We start from the raw sequence: 17,124 nt of genomic DNA, 5'->3' as shown, positions 1-17,124 counted from the left end.
CTATGTACATGGACACCTAGATCCCTCTGCTCAGCCACACTTTCAAGAAATTTACCATTAGCCAAATATTCCGCATTCCTGTTATTCCTTCCAAAGTGAATCACCTCACACTTCTCTACATTAAACTCCATTTGCCACCTCTCAGCCCAGCTCTGCAGCTTATCTATATCCCTCTGTAACCTGCTACATCCTTCCACACTATCGACAACACCACCGACTTTAGTATCATCTGCAAATTTACTCACCCACCCTTCTGTGCCTTCCTCTAGGTCATTGATAAAAATGACAAACAGCAACGGCCCCAGAACAGATCCTTGTGGTACTCCACTTGTGACTGTACTCCATTCTGAACATTTCCCATCAACCACCACCCTCTGTCTTCTTTCAGCTAGCCAATTTCTGATCCACATCTCTAAATCACCCTCAATCCCCAGCCTCCGTATTTTTTGCAATAGCCTACCGTGGGGAACCTTATCAAACGCTTTGCTGAAATCCATATACACCACATCAACTGCTCTACCCTCGTCTACCTGTTCAGTCACCTTCTCAAAGAACTCAATAAGGTTTGTGAGGCATGACCTACCCTTCACAAAGCCATGCTGACTATCCCTGATCATATCATTCCTATCTAGATGATTATAAATCTTGTCCCTTATAATCCCCTCCAAGACTTTACCCACTACAGACGTGAGGCTCACCGGTCTATAGTTGCCCGGGTTGTCTCTGCTCCCCTTTTTGAACAAAGGGACCACATTTGCTGTCCTCCAGTCCTCTGGCACTATTCCTGTAGCCAATGATGACATAAAAATCAAAGCCAAAGGTCCAGCAATCTCTTCCCTGGCCTCCCATAGAATCCTAGGATAAATCCCATCAGGTCCCGGGGACTTATCTATTTTCAGCCTGTCCAGAATTGCCAACACCTCTTCCCTACGTACCTCAATACCATCTATTCTATTAGCCTGGGGCTCAGCATTCTCCTCCACAACATTATCTTTTTCCTGAGTGAATACTGACGAAAAATATTCATTTAGTATCTCGCCTATCTCTTCAGACTCCACACACAATTTCCCATCCCTGTCCTTGACTGGTCCTACTCTTTCCCTAGTCATTCGCTTATTCCTGACATACCTATAGAAAGCTTTTGGGTTTTCCTTGATCCTTCCTGCCAAATACTTCTCATGTCCCCTCCTTGCTCGTCTTAGCTCTCTCTTTAGATCCTTCCTCGCTACCTTGTAACTATCCATCGCCCCAACCGAAACTTCACACTTCATCTTCACATAGGCCTCCTTCTTCCTCTTAACAAGAGATTCCACTTCCCTGGTAAACCACGGTTCCCTCGCTCGACGCCTTCCTCCCTGTCTGACCGGTACATACTTATCAAGAACACGCAGTAGCTGATCCTTGAACAAGCCCCACTTATCCAGTGTGCCCAACACTTGCAGCCTACTTCTCCACCTTATCCCCCCCAAGTCACGTCTAATGGCATCATAATTGCCCTTCCCCCAGCTATAACTCTTGCCCTGCGGTGTATACTTATCTCTTTCCATCATTAACGTAAACGTCACCGAATTGTGGTCACTGTCCCCAAAGTGCTCTCCTACCTCCAAATCCAACACCTGGCCTGGTTAATTACCCAAAACCAAATCCAACGTGGCCTCGCCTCTTGTTGGCCTGTCAACATATTGTTTCAGGAAACCCTCCTGCACACACTGTACTAAAAACGACCCATCTATTGTACTCGAACTATATCTTTTCCAGTCAATATTTGGAAAGTTAAAGTCTCCCATAATAACTACCCTGTTACTTTCGCTCATATCCAGAATCATCTTCGCCATCCTTTCCTCTACATCCCTAGAACTATTAGGAGGCCTATAAAAAACTCCCAACAGGGTGACCTCTCCTTTCCTGTTTCTAACTTCAGCCAATACTACCTCGGAAGAAGAGTCCCCATCTAGCATCCTTCAGGTTTGTTTAAAGCAACTGGTCACTGGCCTTTGCAACTGAACCACTTCATGGCAATCATGGCTTTGGTCTGATATACTGTAAATTTAATCCATTATTATCCTAGATGTATCAGGAGTTTCACTTATGGTCTGTGTATCTCTGATTAGCTTCCTAGTCACAGCTATAAGCAGAACAGTCCAAGGCAGATTGACAGTGTCTGAAACTGGTTCTCAATGCATCGCTTTAATCTTACTTAACCTCATGGCTCGGTTCTCTTGTGGCAGACTGATTCATACATTTTTCTCATTTGTTTAATGCTTAAAAGATTCCATTTTGAATGCTCCTTTTTCAGATGAAGTTGCTTCATTGAACACGTCAACCTAGTACAAGAAAAGGTCACAAGCAAAAGAAGAGTTAAAGGGAACACAGTAAATTATTGAACCCAAGCTATATGTACACTGTGACATGCACCCTCACTGTCTGCATCCTGATCACCCCCCCTCACGTCCCCCAACCCTTGTCCCTGACCTGTCTCCTGTTGCACCTCCCTGCCCAATCTCACCTTCTTCTCCACATGGACAGAATTCTGATAATCCTGTTGAAAGTTTTGGCGATTATTCTCCTTAATCTTTTGTCAGATTTTTGGCTTGTTTGTTAATCTAGTGTTCCTGGGTCAGGCCTTTACTATAATGCTCGTCTACATATGGAGCAGGAGAAATCCTTATGTCAGGATGAACTTTTTTGGGCTGCTTAATTTTCAGGCTCCATTCCTGCCATGGGTGCTAATGGGCTTCTCATTGTTGCTTGGGAATTCAATCATAGTGGATTTGCTCGGTAAGGAAATAATGCAATGTCATGTAAAGAAACAACATTGAATAATGAGTGAGTGGTTTTCTTTGAATTTCAGTGTCTATATATGCATGTTGTATCAACTGATCATCTGGGGAGGGAGCTGCAGAGAGTTTGTTCCATGTTTACACCTGATGCTATTCCCCATCCAGATGCAATGCGTGCAGGTGAGTAGCTGATATAAATTTATGATCATCAGCAAAAGAGCAAGGGCAAAAACATTGCACTGGTTCATTAAGATGTGGAATGCCTGATTCAAAGTTCAGATGGGAGCAGAATCCATATAAAGGTGAATGGAGTCATATTTGCAAAAGAAAGATGTAGGAGTGTAGGGGAATAAGACCAGGCCAAGTAGCGACTATCAGACACAATGGGCTGAATGACTTTTGCCTGTAGGGTTCTATTTTTGAAAATTATGTCCTGATTTCCATGATCCTTCCACCATTATACCCATACAAGAACAAGGAAACAAAAAACCTGGCAAAGAGCTCTTCATCCAGCATTTGCTCAGGTGGGAATGGTCCGTCAACCAGGATTAAGGAAGTTGCGTGTGAATCTTTCACTCTCTTTTACCCCAATCACCCTCTTCCTCAATGAGTCAGCAGCTACAACTAAATAATCAGAAACAGCTGATTCCCAGCCTGGGTAAACTTAACATCAAACCCTCCTTTGGTGGCCTGCCGAGTCTGAGGAGACTCAGCCACCTTTTGAAATAATGAGTGAAATTCTCCATTTGGGATGCCCGGACTGAATTGTGTATGGTTTGCATTCCTTTTGGGGGCGCAATCTGAGGAGCAATTCAGGATATGCTAATAGACCAGCACTCTCCTGGCGCAAATATTATGCAATTCCCGGTTTTAACCGCTGGGGCCGGAGTTATCACCAAAGAGTCTGGCGGCTGATGCTGTTTTTAAGCACGCCACTTATCACACACTCACTGCAGCCACCAAGATGGTTCAGAGAAGACCTGCCCCCGAGGTCAACGAAAGAAGTTAGCGGCTGTATAAAAATAAAAGAAAGTTCTTACAAAAATGCAAAACATGGCACAAATCCGGACGAATGGCATAGTTACAAGGACCAGCAAAGGGTTACAAAACAGTTTATAAGAGCTACTAAAAGGGATTATGAAAGGAAACTTGCAAGAGACATCAAAATCAGTCAGAAGAAATTTTAAAATTATATAAAGGGAAAGTGGGTAGTGAAGAGCAATGTAGGCCCTCTAAAAGCTTTTCTGGGGCAGGTTGACCTCTAAGAGGAATGGGTTGCATCTAACTGGAGAGGGATCAATTTCCTGGTGGGCAGATTTGCTAGTGCTACAAGGGAGGATGTAAACTGGATTGGCAGGGGGTGGGACCCTCAGCAGCAGGGAAGCAAATGAGGGGCTGAAAGGAGAGACAGTATTCAGCAACGGCAAGCTGAATAGACATGATAGGCAGGAGCATGGCAGGGAGCGGGGAAAACCTGTTGGATTAAATTGCTTGACAGGTAAGGCTGATGAACTCAGGGCATGGATAAGTATGTGGGACTGGGATATTGTAGCCATAACTGAAACATGCTAACGGAGGGACAGGACTGGCAGCTTTTTTATAAATTTAGAGTACCCCATTGTTTTTTTTCCCAAATGGACAATTTAGCGTCGCCAATCCACCTAACCTGCACATCTTTGGGTTGTGGGGGTGAAACCCATGCAGACACGGGGAGAATGTGCCAAATCCAAACGGGCAGTGACCCAGGGCCGGGATTCGAACCCGGATCCTCAGCGGCGTAGTCCCAGTGCCAACCACTACGCCACATGCCGCCTAGGACTGGCAGCTTAATGTTACAGGGTACAGCAGTGGAGGAAAGAGAGGAGGGGGTGTTGCATTTTTGATTAAGGGGAGCACCACGGCAGTAGTCAGAAATGAAATAACCGAAGTAACATCCAGATAGGGTGGACAGTGAGAGCCTTCTCCCGCGGATGGAAATGGCTGGCACGAGGGGACATAGCTTTAAACTGAGGGGTAATAGATATAGGACAGAGGTCAGAGGTAGGTTCTTTACGCAAAGAGTGGTGAGGCTGTGGAATGCCCTACCTGCAACAGTAGTGAACTCGCCAACATTGAGGGCATTTAAAAGTTTATTGGATAAGCATATGGATGATAATGGTTAGATGGCTTTTGTTTCGGTGCAACATCGTGGGCCGAAGGGCCTGTACTGCGCTGTATAGTTCTATGTTCTATGGCTTTGTGGGTGGAACTAAGAAATAAGATACGGAAGGTGACCTTATTGGGGTTGTACTGTAGGCTTCCAAATAGTCAACTGGAATTAGAAGAACAAATATGCAGGGAGATTGGGTGGACTTGTAGGAGTAACAGGGTTGCCATATTAGGAAATTTTAATTTTCCTAACATAGGCTGGGACTGCCATAGTGTTGAGGGCTTAGATGGGGTGGAATTTGTTTGGTGTGTTCAGGAAAGTTTGCTCAGGCTGTGTGTGGTGGGTAATACTCGAGAAAGGGCAAAACCTGACCTACTCTTGGGAAATAGGGCAGGATAAATGACTGAGGTGATGGTGGGAGACCACTTTGGGACCAGTGACCATAGTTCTAAGAATTTTAAAATAGTTTTGGAAAAGGACAAAACTGATTCACAGGTGTAAGTAAGTTCTAAATTGGGGCAGGGCGAAATGTGATGGAATTAGATAGTAGCTTGCAAGGGTTGATTGGTGTAGCTTGTTTGAGGGCAAAGGGGTCTCTGGCAAGTGGGAGGTCTTTGAAAGTGAAATGGCCAGAATTCAGGGTCTAGGTGTTCCTGTTAGGGTGAAGGGCAAGGCTGGCAGGAGTAGGGAACCCTGGATGACAAAACATATTGAGATTTTGGCCAGGAAATAGAAGACGGCATGGCTCAGGTACAAGCAGCTGGAATCAAGGGATTCCCTGGAGGTGTACAGGGAATACAGGAATATACTCAAGAAGGAAATTAGGAGGGCAAAAAGGGTGCATGAGGTAGCTTTGGCCGAGAGGATTTAAGTGAATCCAAAGGGATTCTTTAAGTATATTAAAAGAAAAAGAATAACTGGAGAGAAATTAGCACCCCTCAAGGACCAAGATGGACACATATGCGTGGAACTGCAGGAGATGGGCAAGTTTTTCAATGACTATTTCTCCTCTGTGTCTACCGTGGAGAAAGACACAAAGACTTGGGAACCTGGGAAGGTTAGTGGCGATATATTGGGGACAGTTCGCATTACAGTAGAGGAGGTGATGGACGTATTAAAATGTATGAAGGTGGATAAATCTGGCCTTGACCATGTCAATCCAAGAACACTGCGTGAGGCTAGAGAAGAAATTGCGAGAGCCCTGGCTGAGATATTTGTATCATCATTAGCCATGGGTGAGGTACCAAAAGACTGAAGGGTAGCCCTTATTTAAGAAGATATGCAAAGAAAAGCCTGGGAATTATAGACTGATAAGCCTAACATCTGTGGTGGGTAAGTTACCAGAGGGGATTCTGAGGGATAGGATATACAGGAATTTGGAAAGATAGGGTTTGATTAGGAGTAGTCAGCGTGGCTTTGTGCATGGGAGAACATGCCTTACAAATTTGTTAGAGTTCTTTGATGAAGTGAGCAGGAAGGTTGATGACAGCAGGGCAGTAGATGTACTCTATATGGACTTCAGTCAGGCCTTTGATGAAGTTCTATATTGTTAGGCTGCTCTGGAAGGTTTGATCACGTTAGGGTTGGGGCAGCACGGTAGCACAGTGGTTAGCACTGTCACTTCACAGCTCCAGGGTCCCAGATTTGATTCTTGGCTTGGGTAACTGTCAGCGTGGAGTCTGCACGTTCTCCTCGTGTCTGTGTGGGTTTCCTCCGGGTGCTCCGGTTTCCTCCCACAGTCCAAAGATGTGCAGGTTAGGTGGATTGGCCATGCTAAATGACCCTTAGTGTCCAAAAGGTTGGATGGGGTTGCTGGGCTGGGATGGTGTGGAGGTGTGGGCTTAAGTGGGGTGCTCTTTCCAAAGGCCAGTGCATACTCGATGGGCCAAATGGTCTCCTGCACTGTCGATTCTATGATCACATGGAATCCAGGGAGAGCTGACAAATTGGATATACAATTGCCTTGATAGTCGGAAGCAGATGGTAATGGTGGAAGGATGCTTGTCAGATTGGAGGCCTGTGACGAGAGTGCTGTTGCTAACTTTTGCCTTAGTTTAATTGCTCTGTTTTATTACCTTTACTCTTGAGTCGCCAGGTATCTTTATGATACCGCCACGTGGTTCAAGTCCGAGTAATGATCAATAATCCAATACACTGCTTAATCAGATTTAAATCAAAGCACATTTATTATACACAGTAATCACTACCCATGTACAAATTCTACGTCTAACCTACTTCTACAGCTAACAGGCCAATACTTAACTTGGAACTGGCCCACCAAGTCAGGGAAACGAATGGCCTTTCGTTCGGGTTCTGAGCCTGCGGGATTCGGAGTTGGTACAGATTGGTAGCTAGGAGCGCCTATCTCGTAGCGAGCGTTGAAGTAAGACTTACAGTTTTGAGCGGCTGTTGAAGAGTGAAGAGAGAGCGCCTTGAACTTGGGGCTCAATTCTTATAGTCCTCAGGGGCTTCCCGCCTTTCGGGGCGGACCCTGTACCTGGTCCCAAGTGATTGGACTTTGTCCCAATCACTTGGTTCGATTTTCTCCAATGCTGGAGCGGTTCCCTGATCGATGGGCGGTCTTGAGGTGGTCGTTCACCTCCTTTTGTGTAGGCTTCTGCTGGCGCCGAAGAGTCTGGTTTTGCTTTGTGTGTCTAAATGTTGCTTATTGTTCCCGGGGATTGTTCATTAGTATGCAGATGGCTGGTGTTTTGTTATGCTGATGGTTGCTGGTATCGATGTTGTCTGGCCTTTCCAGAGGTAAATACACAGTCAACCTGCAGCTGCTCGTTTTAGTCCTGTTGGCTGACTTTCCCATCAGCCTTTGTCGTTCGCCATTTTGAATCGGAAGTTGGCCATTTTAAGTGGCTACATTCCCTCCCTGTGATCCTAACGCGAAGCGTGAAGGATCACATAACTATGTTGCTTTCCATTCCCTGACCTGGTGGGGGGGCACTTTCTTCATGGCCTCTGCACTGACCATAGCTATGCAAAGAAAATTTTAACTAACACTTCTAAGGGCGCTATGTCAAACAGGGACATGCATTACAAAACAATAAACTGGGAACCTCTCACTATTCTTAATACACTACACTCACTTAAACATTTCATTATCCTAACTTCCTCAACCACACAAAATAAATCATAGCAGTCGATACATATGTTTCCTGGCTTGGCAGTCAAGCTCAGGATCGTACAATTGCTCATGAACAGTTCTTTACATTTCTTTATTTACAATAAAACGCAAGTGAATGCTCTTTATTATAGATCGCGGGGGTCGGGGGTCTGGTCGTATCCGAAAATAGGGGATCTGATCCTATATACCGGGGTTCGAGCGCGGTAGGCTCTCCTTCTCCATTTCCGTAGACGCATAGTCTGCACTATGCAGCAGAGTATCGTTAATACCAGTAAGGTTTCTATCACATAGGACAGAGAGTACCAGGTTATAAACCTGGCACACCAGGATGATGTGGTGTCGCTGGTGACTGGGCTCTGGGTACTGCGGGGAAGTGAAACATTAACGGCGGGGGGCTTGAAGTCATGGGGTTCGCGTTCACGCGCAACCAAATGTCCATAAAGATGATGCTGATCCATGTGAAGGAAGTCCTCATGGCTCTTCTCTTTCCTTTTCTTTCTTCTCTTCTCCGGTCCTGGAGCTTTTGGAGTTCTGTGGAAACAAGCATAGTGTCTGTAACTATCTTTGTTTAATATCTCGTACGATAGTGTGTCTGTCCTGTAGTGCCAATTACTCCCTTTATAATTGGTCACTATGTGTGACTCCCTCATTTTCTTTCACAAATTGAATTTTAGGACAAGACACACTTCCCAATAATGAACCAGTGCGAGCCGTCTCGCAGACTGTGCAATTTACCATCCAAATGTTTCAGGATGTAAATAGCATGTGGTTGGCAACCTAAGGGTTACCTGAAACAAAACAAAACTTTTTGAACTGAAAGTGCCAAAATGAGGTGCGTATGGGCCGCGACGGGTAAGAGTTGGATGGAGTCCCCTGGTAGGACGGCTACCAATGTCTTGTCACTCCTACCCGAGCGTAGTTGACCAGAGGGGGGGGGTCCCAGGCAGGGCGAGTCCCAAGCCATTTCTCCACTGCCTGAGCAACCGACAAGAACGGGCAAAAATGTAGTCATCGTGGTGGGGCTGCCGTAGTGGTTCTTTCCTTCGAACCAGAAGGGCAGTTACGAACGGGCGTCTTGTTCCTTAACCAGTCTCTGCAGACAAGCTAGTTCTGCTGAACTAGTGTCTGGCAATAGTGAGTCTCTGGAGGCAAGTCCTCAGAGGTTTCGGCCGAATAGGTGTGGGGCGGTGAGAAAAAATTCTCCTGTCGGACATACAACATTTAACAAACTTACAAACAACATAAAACATTCTGCAGGTTCCATCAGAAAGGACACCACTTCTCCCAAGTGGTTCCTTTTAAAACATCATCTGGACACCTCAGTTCTCGGTTGCGAACAGGGTCGCAAAGGGGTTCTCGGTTTGGGAGTCAGACCCAAGGTCGTCATCTTCTCCCGGGTGCCAAATTCTTGAGTGTACCAGGGCTGAAAGGGCTGCATGGTGTGAGGTGGGGTCGCTCTCGTCGTTGCGGACGAGTCAGAACGAGTTATCTCGGTGCCAGTAATTGGTGTCTAGCTGTGTGGGGACAGAATTGGGGTCGTCAGTGTAGGTCGGTGGTGGGGTTTGCTCAGGAAAGTGATCATGAAGGGATCACTTGGATCGTAGTCGGAATCGCTGGGTGTGGGTCCTGTTGCATGGGGATAGTAGGGAGGCGTGCTGTGGCTATCGTCCGAGTCACAGTCGCTGTCTCTGCTGCTACAGTCTGTGGGCGTTCCGGGGCGGAGTGTATATTTGGGGGGTGGACTCGAGGTCAAGTCCGTGGCTGGGCTGGACGTGTTGGGGGATGGTAGGGTTACGTTGGCTGTGGGCGGAGCGTGGTGTGCTGCGTCGAGCATGACGTGGTGTGCGTGGTTCGACTGTGTTCCATATGCCTTCAGCTGGTTTATATGGAACCACGCAGTTTTACCGTTGGGGTACTTTATTTTATAAACGGAAGGGCTTACTTTATCCGCAATGGAGTACAGAACCGAGTGTTTTGGTGACAGGAATGTGCTGGGGTTACATACAGAGAGCATAACTTGCTGTCCTATACTGTACTCAGTCGCATGCACTGTCTTGTCGAAACAAGCCTTGCTCTGTTTCTTTCTGGTGTCCAATTTTACTGCGGCTGCTAGCTGAGCCGTTTTAACATTTTCCACTAATTGTTCTACTGCTTTCTCGTGTGTGAGGGCCGTCACTTCGGGGCTGGTCAAGTCCAAACCTAATAAAAATTCTGTGCCTTTCATGGAGCGTCCGGTCATGAGAGTGTGTGGGGTGTAACCTGTGGAAGTAGAAATTGTGTTACGCAAAAACATCAGCGCAAAAGGGAGAACTGAGTCCCAAGTGGTGTTGTTCTGCTGGACCATTTTTCTGAGGGCGGATTTTAGGGTCCGATTAGTGCGCTCTACGATACCACTCGACTGTGGGTGGTATGCTATGTGGAATTTTTGGGTGATGCCAAATATCGTGAGGACTTTCTGCATGACACGTCCCGTAAAATGGGAATCTTGGTCTGATTCAATGCTGCAGGGGAGTCCCCACCTTGTAAAGATGTGGTGGGTCAAAACCTTGGCTGTGGTTTTTGCAGTGTTTGTGCGGGCTGGGAATGCTTCCACCCATTTCGTAAATGTGTCAGTTACCACAAGCACATATTTATAGCCATTCCTGCAAGGGGACAATGGTCCTATAAAATCAATCTGGAGGTTAGTCCAGGGGCCATTAACGGGTCGGGTGTGGCTGAGTTGAGCCTTTTTGACATATATGTCCGGATTATTCTAGGCACAGATAAGACAATTCTCGATGTAATGGTTTACATCTTCCTTTAAATTCGGCCGCCAACAAAGCTGCTTGAGATGGGCTGTAGTGGGATCGATTCCCTGATGTCCATGACCGTCATGGAACAAACAACTCAGTTGATTCCTGCCCTGTTCAGGAACCACATAAAGGGTGTCTTTTAACCCCACACTGTCATGTGTGGTCAGTGCATTTTTGAACCTCTCATAGGGAGCTGGATATTTTCCTTTTACAATCTCCCTGAGATTGCTGTCCTGCTTCTGGGCCTCCACTAGATCCTCGATCTTTGTCTGTGAGACTTGGGGCGTCATTCTCCGACCCCCCGCCTGGTTGGAGAATCGCCGGGGGCTGCCGTGAATCCCGCCCCCGCTGGTTGCCAAAGTCTCCGGTACCGGATATTCGGCGGGGCGGGAATCGGGCCGCGCCGGTTGGGGGGCCCCACTCGATTCTCCGGCCCGAATGGGCCGAAGTCCCGCCGATAAATTTCCTGTCCCGCCGGCGTAAATTAAACCACCTACCTTACCGGCGGGACAAAGCGGTGCGGGCGGGCTCCGGGGTCCTGGGGGGGTGCGGGGCGATCTGGCCCACGGTGGCCTGGCCCGCGATCGGGGCCCACCGATCCGCGGGCGGGCCTGTGCCGTGGGGCACTCTTTCCCTTCCGCCTCCGCCACGGTCTCCACCATGGTGGGAAACTGTCAGCGGCCTCTGACGCTCCCGCGCATGCGCCGCCCGGGGATGTCATATCCGCGCCAGCTGGCGGGGCAACAAAGGCCGTTTCAGCCAGCTGGCGGGGCAGAAATTCCTCCGGCGTTGGCCTAGCCCCTCAATGTTGGGGCTCGGCCCCCAAAGATGCGGAGCATTCCGCACCTTTAGGGCGGCGCGATGCCCGTCTGATTGGCGCCGTTTTGGGCGCCAGTCGGCGGACATCGCGCCGTTTCGGGACAATTTCGACCCTGAACTGCACTCACTGGTGCGCTTTCGGGGGGTGTCCAAAAATATCCATGCCTGGAACCTGCTTTGGCCAGTGCGTCGGCTTTTACATTTGCTGGGGGGGAGGAGCGATGGTGACTGCGAACCTGAACTATCCCAAAAGTCCTGTTCTGGGCTCTCTCTAAAATGTGACGGAGCAATGGGGCTGAGGGGAGGGGTTTTCCATCTGCAGAAACAAATCCTCTTGCTTTCCACAGGGGCTGGAATTCCGTGAGGCTGTTGCAGACATAGAGGCTGTCCGAGTATATGTCTGCTGGGCTGGGGAAGGAATCTGGGTGGTCCACAATTAACGCAATGGCCGCGAGCTCTGCTGCCTGCGCGCCTAAGTGGCCTGGAGGTTTTAACGATATTTCCTCAAGGGCGCGTCCCTGCGCGTCCTCGACATAGATACCGCAACCTGTTATGCGCTTCCCATCCAAGACTGTGGAAGATCCATCCACATAGATCTTTATGGGCTCACACGTGTCTGTGTGCTGGGGGCTCTGGGTTGAACTACCTATCTTTCTGGGGGGTGTTTTCGCGGAGAGATAAATTCGCATTCATGGGTTTTCCGGGGTACTGTAAGTTGTCGGCTAAATAGGTGTGCATCTTTGTCCTTTTAACAGTGATGTCCCGTCCCTGCAAGAGAAGGGTCCATCTAGCTGCTCTAATCTGGCTTATTGTACCGTCCTTGAGTCGTCCGTCCAGTAAAAGTTGGGTGGGGGTGTGTTCGGTGAGAATTGTAATGGGGTTCAGTCCGGTAATATATGAAAAATACTGCACTGCCCAAAATACTGCGAGCAGGTGCCTCTCACAGGCCGGAAATCCCTGCTCCACAGCATCTAAAATTCTGGAGGCGTAAGCTACGGGCCTTAACTGGTCATGCCGTTCCTGGAGGAGCACTGCCAAAAGGGTGCGGTCTGTGGTCGCTACCTCGCGTAAGGGGAAAGTGGGTCTGGAACTTGTAGTGCGGGATGAGTGCCTGTTTTAAAGAGTCCGCAGCATCCATATGCTGCGGAAGCCATTCCCAGGGGCCTCCTTTCTTTAGGAGGTCTGAGAGGGGTGCTGCCTTGCTGGCGAAACCGTCAATGTGGTTTCGGCAGTAGCCAACCAGTCCTAAAAGCGACCGGAGGGCTGAAACGTTCTGGGGAAGGGGCAATTTAGCAATCGAGTCAATCCTTTTATGCTCGATCTCGCGTTTACCATGTGTGATAATTGTTCCCAAATATATCACCTTTTCTTCCAAAATCTGGGCCTTTTTGGGGTTGACTTTACAACCGATTGAATGTAATAGTTCCGGGAGTTCGGACAGAAGTTCAATGTGCTCTGCCTTGGTGTCTGTCTGCAGTCGTAGGTGGTCTACATACTGTACCAGACATTCGGGGCGAGAGAATTTGGCTAAACCATTTGCCAGCTGTCGGTGGAAAATGGAGAGGTATTTGTGGAAGCCTTGTGGCAGGCATGTCCATGTGTACTGCTGTGCTTTAAAGGTGAAGGCAAATTTGTACTGGCACGCCTTTGCCAATGGAATGGACCAGAATCCATTACTGACGTCCAAAACCGTAAAGAATCGGGAATTGAGTCCCTGCTTGAGCATGGTCTCGGGACTTGTTGCTACTGTGGGGGCTGCTGCGGGGGTGATTTTGTTGAGTTCCCGGTAATCGATGGTCAGTCGCCATGATCCATCGGGCGTTCTCACAGGCCAAATCGGGGCATTATTAGTGGAGGCTACTGATCTAAGTACGCCCTGCTCTAATAAGCTTTCTATTACCGTTGAGATTTCTCCCTCTGCCTCTTGGGGGGGTCTTTCTGTCCTGTTTCTGTGGCATGGGAGATAAGGGTGCGGGTCCATTTGGCCATGTTGTCTGGGGGGGTCTATGGTCAGGTCCATGTTTTGGAGGTCGCGGGTCAGGTCCTGTTATTTGTACGGAGCCAGTCATCCGTCCACAGTCGTGCTTGTGGGTTGCGAATGCTGCCCTGTTCTTTTGCAGAACTGCCCTAACCTGCTTGTCCGTACTAAGCGGGGTCGGATTGAACCAAAATTTGCCTACTGCGCTAATTTAATTTGCGACTCCTATGTTGAGCGTTGCGGGGGCTCTTGCGGACTTTGCCATCTTCCAGGCACACTGGCTGACTGGATCGAATGAAAGATTATGGGAATTCATGAAATCGATTCCCAGAATGTGTTCTGCTGTGTGGGGCAGGTCAACTAAAACTACGGGGTGCTTGGTAGTGATGGTACCAATTTGAATGGGTACAGGGGCTGTGATGTGTCCCTGCTGTGCGTGGCCTGTAAAGCCGCTGAGGGTGATGGTGGCTGTAGTTGGCCACGTGTCTTTTTGGAACATGGTGGAGGAATTTATTGTGGTGCGGGACCCTCCTGTGTCCCATAGAAACTCGATGGGCTGTCCCCGAATTTTCGCTGCAACTACCGGTCGTCCGGATCTATCCCAAAGGGTGTCGCAGACCCAACTGGGGGAGCCCGTACACCGTCAGTCCGTTCAGGTCAAGTCTGTCTGATCTGAACGGGTGCTAACGCTATGAATGGGCTCTGTCTTTTTCTTACTCAAAGTGCCCGTCTGCTGGGCTCTCTGTGGCTTTTTAGGGGCATTGCACTCTCTTGCGAAGTGTCCCAACTGTCCGCAGTTGTATCACTCCTGTGATTTGAGTGGGGGGCTGTTCTTTCCCTCATTCACCCATGCGGGGTTCTGGTGTGTTTTTACTGCCTGCATATCTGCGCCGGCCTGCTTTTCCTCGGTATTTCACTACCCACTTCTCGTTATGGGCCTCCTCTGAGGGATCATAACTCACGCAAGCTTTCTGTCCTGTTTCTGTGGCGTGGGAGATAAGGGTGCGGGTCCATTTGGCCATGTTGTCTGGGAACAAATGGGCACGGTCTAAGTCTCCAAAGACTGCTGCAAAGTGGATCCACAGGCGTCCAGCAAACGCTGTGGGGTGCTCGGATTTCTTTTGCCTACATTTGTTGAGGCCATCTATGGGGTCACCCCGGTTATACCCGATCGCATCCAGGATCGCGGTATGCATTTCTGCAAGGGTGCCTCCTCCTACATTCTGTGGGTCGGGAAGGACTGCTGCTACTGAAGGATCTAATCTTAAAACAGTGAGCTTTACATGCTCTCGCTCATCCAGGCCGTACATGGTCGCCTGATGCTTAACTGTGGCAAATAAATGGTGGGGGTCTGAGCTGGGGCGGAACGGTGTGATCTTATCGCACGCATCCCGTAATTAGGTCACTGTTAAGGGGGTGGAGTATAGAAATTCCGCATCGTCCGATGTGGCTGTGACGAATGTGATATAAAATAGTTACTTTAGAGATATTAGTTACTGTAATGTAGAGATAGGCCAGTCTCATTCTGGTGAGTTCACAGACAAAGGATTTCAGACCACATGGCAAAGCAAGGAAGAGGTGTGTCCACCAAAGGAGGAGAAAAGGATGCTGGGTAATAGGGGCCAGAGGAAGGGATTGGAAGTGAGCCAATCAGAATATATCAACAGGTCAGGAGGGATATAGGATGACCTATGGGAATCGTGTATGTGAAACGTGATGCCATTTGAATGTATCAGTACAGACTCCTTTGTTCTACAGCCTCACTTGATTCCAGAAGTGTACGAAGCAGGATGTGCTTTGTGCTCCTGAGAATTGAGGAAAGCTTGCAAGCTAAATAAAATAACTAATGCTGTACCTGCGAATCCATCTCGACTTTTATTGAGGCCAGACTGACGGGTAAAGAAATTTGGGATTTGACAATTGGTGCCGAAACCCGGGATTTCTCAAGACGGTTCTGACCAACTGCGAAATCAGAATTAGACTGATTATGAACAGGAGGTTGGGGAAAAAGGGCCCACAATGTACAGCTGGAAAATGACCGCGCATTGATTTTTCCCCTCTTCTTATCGTCTGATTAGTCTGGTCACTCGCGGTTGGTACGGAAAGATCGTCTCGACGAAATCAAAGGTCAGTCTGGGGATTAGAAATTTAATTGATGGGATTTCATATTGTTCATTCGGCTTGGGTTAGGTTTTGGGTTGATGGGACATCTAAAATGATGATTCAATTCCAAGTATAAGTGTTTTTAGGGCTGATGGGACTTCAGTAGTGAAGGTTCAGTCCAGTATAAGTGTTTTTAGGGCTGATGGGACTTCAGTAGTGAAGGTTCAGTCCAGTATAAGTGTTTTTATGGCTGATGGGACTTCAGTAGTGAAGGTTCAGTCCAGTATAAGTGTTTTTAAATCTGAAGCTGATTCAATTCCATGTGTGAGTGTTTTAAATCTATAGTTGATTAAGCTAAAAAAAAAATTGTACCCTTGGACTGTAGTGGCGAAAAACGCAGTTCTGAGGACTAGTTGAGATTGTGGGGAATTGCTTGGATAAATTTCAAGACAAGAACATCCTGTCTTGAAAGCTGGATGCTGCATATTGGTTGAAGCAGAAGTCTCTCAAAGGGTTAACAGCAGCAGCCAAAGTTAAAGACGACAGACAGTGCTTCTCACTCAGGCCTTGAGATAACAGCAGCAGCCTGTAGTGTAATCGGATACCTTTCCTTTGAGTCAGTGAACTCCAGCAAAGTTACGTTTTGAATTAATTAAAGGAAACCAGTGGGTTTCTCCACCTCTTTGATAAAAGTTATTATTTTCGAAAGCAATTGATTGAAATTGCCAGAATCTTAAGTTTTACTTACTTGAAATAATGTTTATCTCATTTTATTTGTGAATTAATAGAAACTTAAAGAAGATCACTGACACCATTTTAAAAAGTGTAAATCTGGAGATGATAGTTGACTTAGCCAACATTTTTGTGAATGTAAGAAAAACTTGTTAAAAGAAAAATTGTTAAGATAAAGAATTAATTAAGTTGTAAATGTTATACAAGTTGTGTTAAGCAAATCGTAAATTTAGTTCTGAGCTGAGATCAGAGCTAAGCTTGCAAGTTGCAGTAATTCAATTTGAATTTTCAAACATTTTTAAGTTTTAAAAGAACACTGTTAGAACCTTTTCAATCGTTTTGCCAAGAAAAAAAACCCAAAAAAACGCGCAAGTAGAGACAGGAAGGTCTCGGGTCAAACAAAAGATGAGCTACGTAGTTCAATGGCTGGCCTTGAATTGACAGAAAATGATAAATTCAATAATTTAGAAAGGTCACTAAAAGTTCCGACTGCACCTGTAGCATTGTCTGCACTAATTCCAGAACCACCATAGTATAATAATTTATATCCAGTCACTGCTCCCCAGATTCCAATCATGCCAGTAACTCAAGCCCTTTTCGGTGATAGTGTGGGTCCTGATTTACCATCTTCACGA

General features: G+C 47.4%; 1 protein-coding gene across 2 annotated transcripts in view; it reads left to right on the top strand.

Moving 5' to 3' along the window:
- The window catches only part of derl2 (derlin 2), a 141,140-nt gene that overhangs the window by 15,568 nt on the left and 108,448 nt on the right, over positions 1–17,124 (top strand). For both annotated transcript variants that reach the window (XM_072469105.1, XM_072469103.1), the window contains exon 5: positions 2,583–2,778. In XM_072469105.1, the coding sequence (XP_072325206.1) occupies positions 2,583–2,778 (196 nt within the window). The remainder of the gene's footprint in view (positions 1–2,582; positions 2,779–17,124) is intronic.

Source organism: Scyliorhinus torazame, chromosome 12 (genome assembly GCF_047496885.1).
Source record: "Scyliorhinus torazame isolate Kashiwa2021f chromosome 12, sScyTor2.1, whole genome shotgun sequence".
NCBI lineage: Eukaryota > Metazoa > Chordata > Chondrichthyes > Carcharhiniformes > Scyliorhinidae > Scyliorhinus > Scyliorhinus torazame.
Note: the sequence above shows the minus strand (reverse complement) of the source record. Positions and strands in the feature narration are given on the sequence as shown.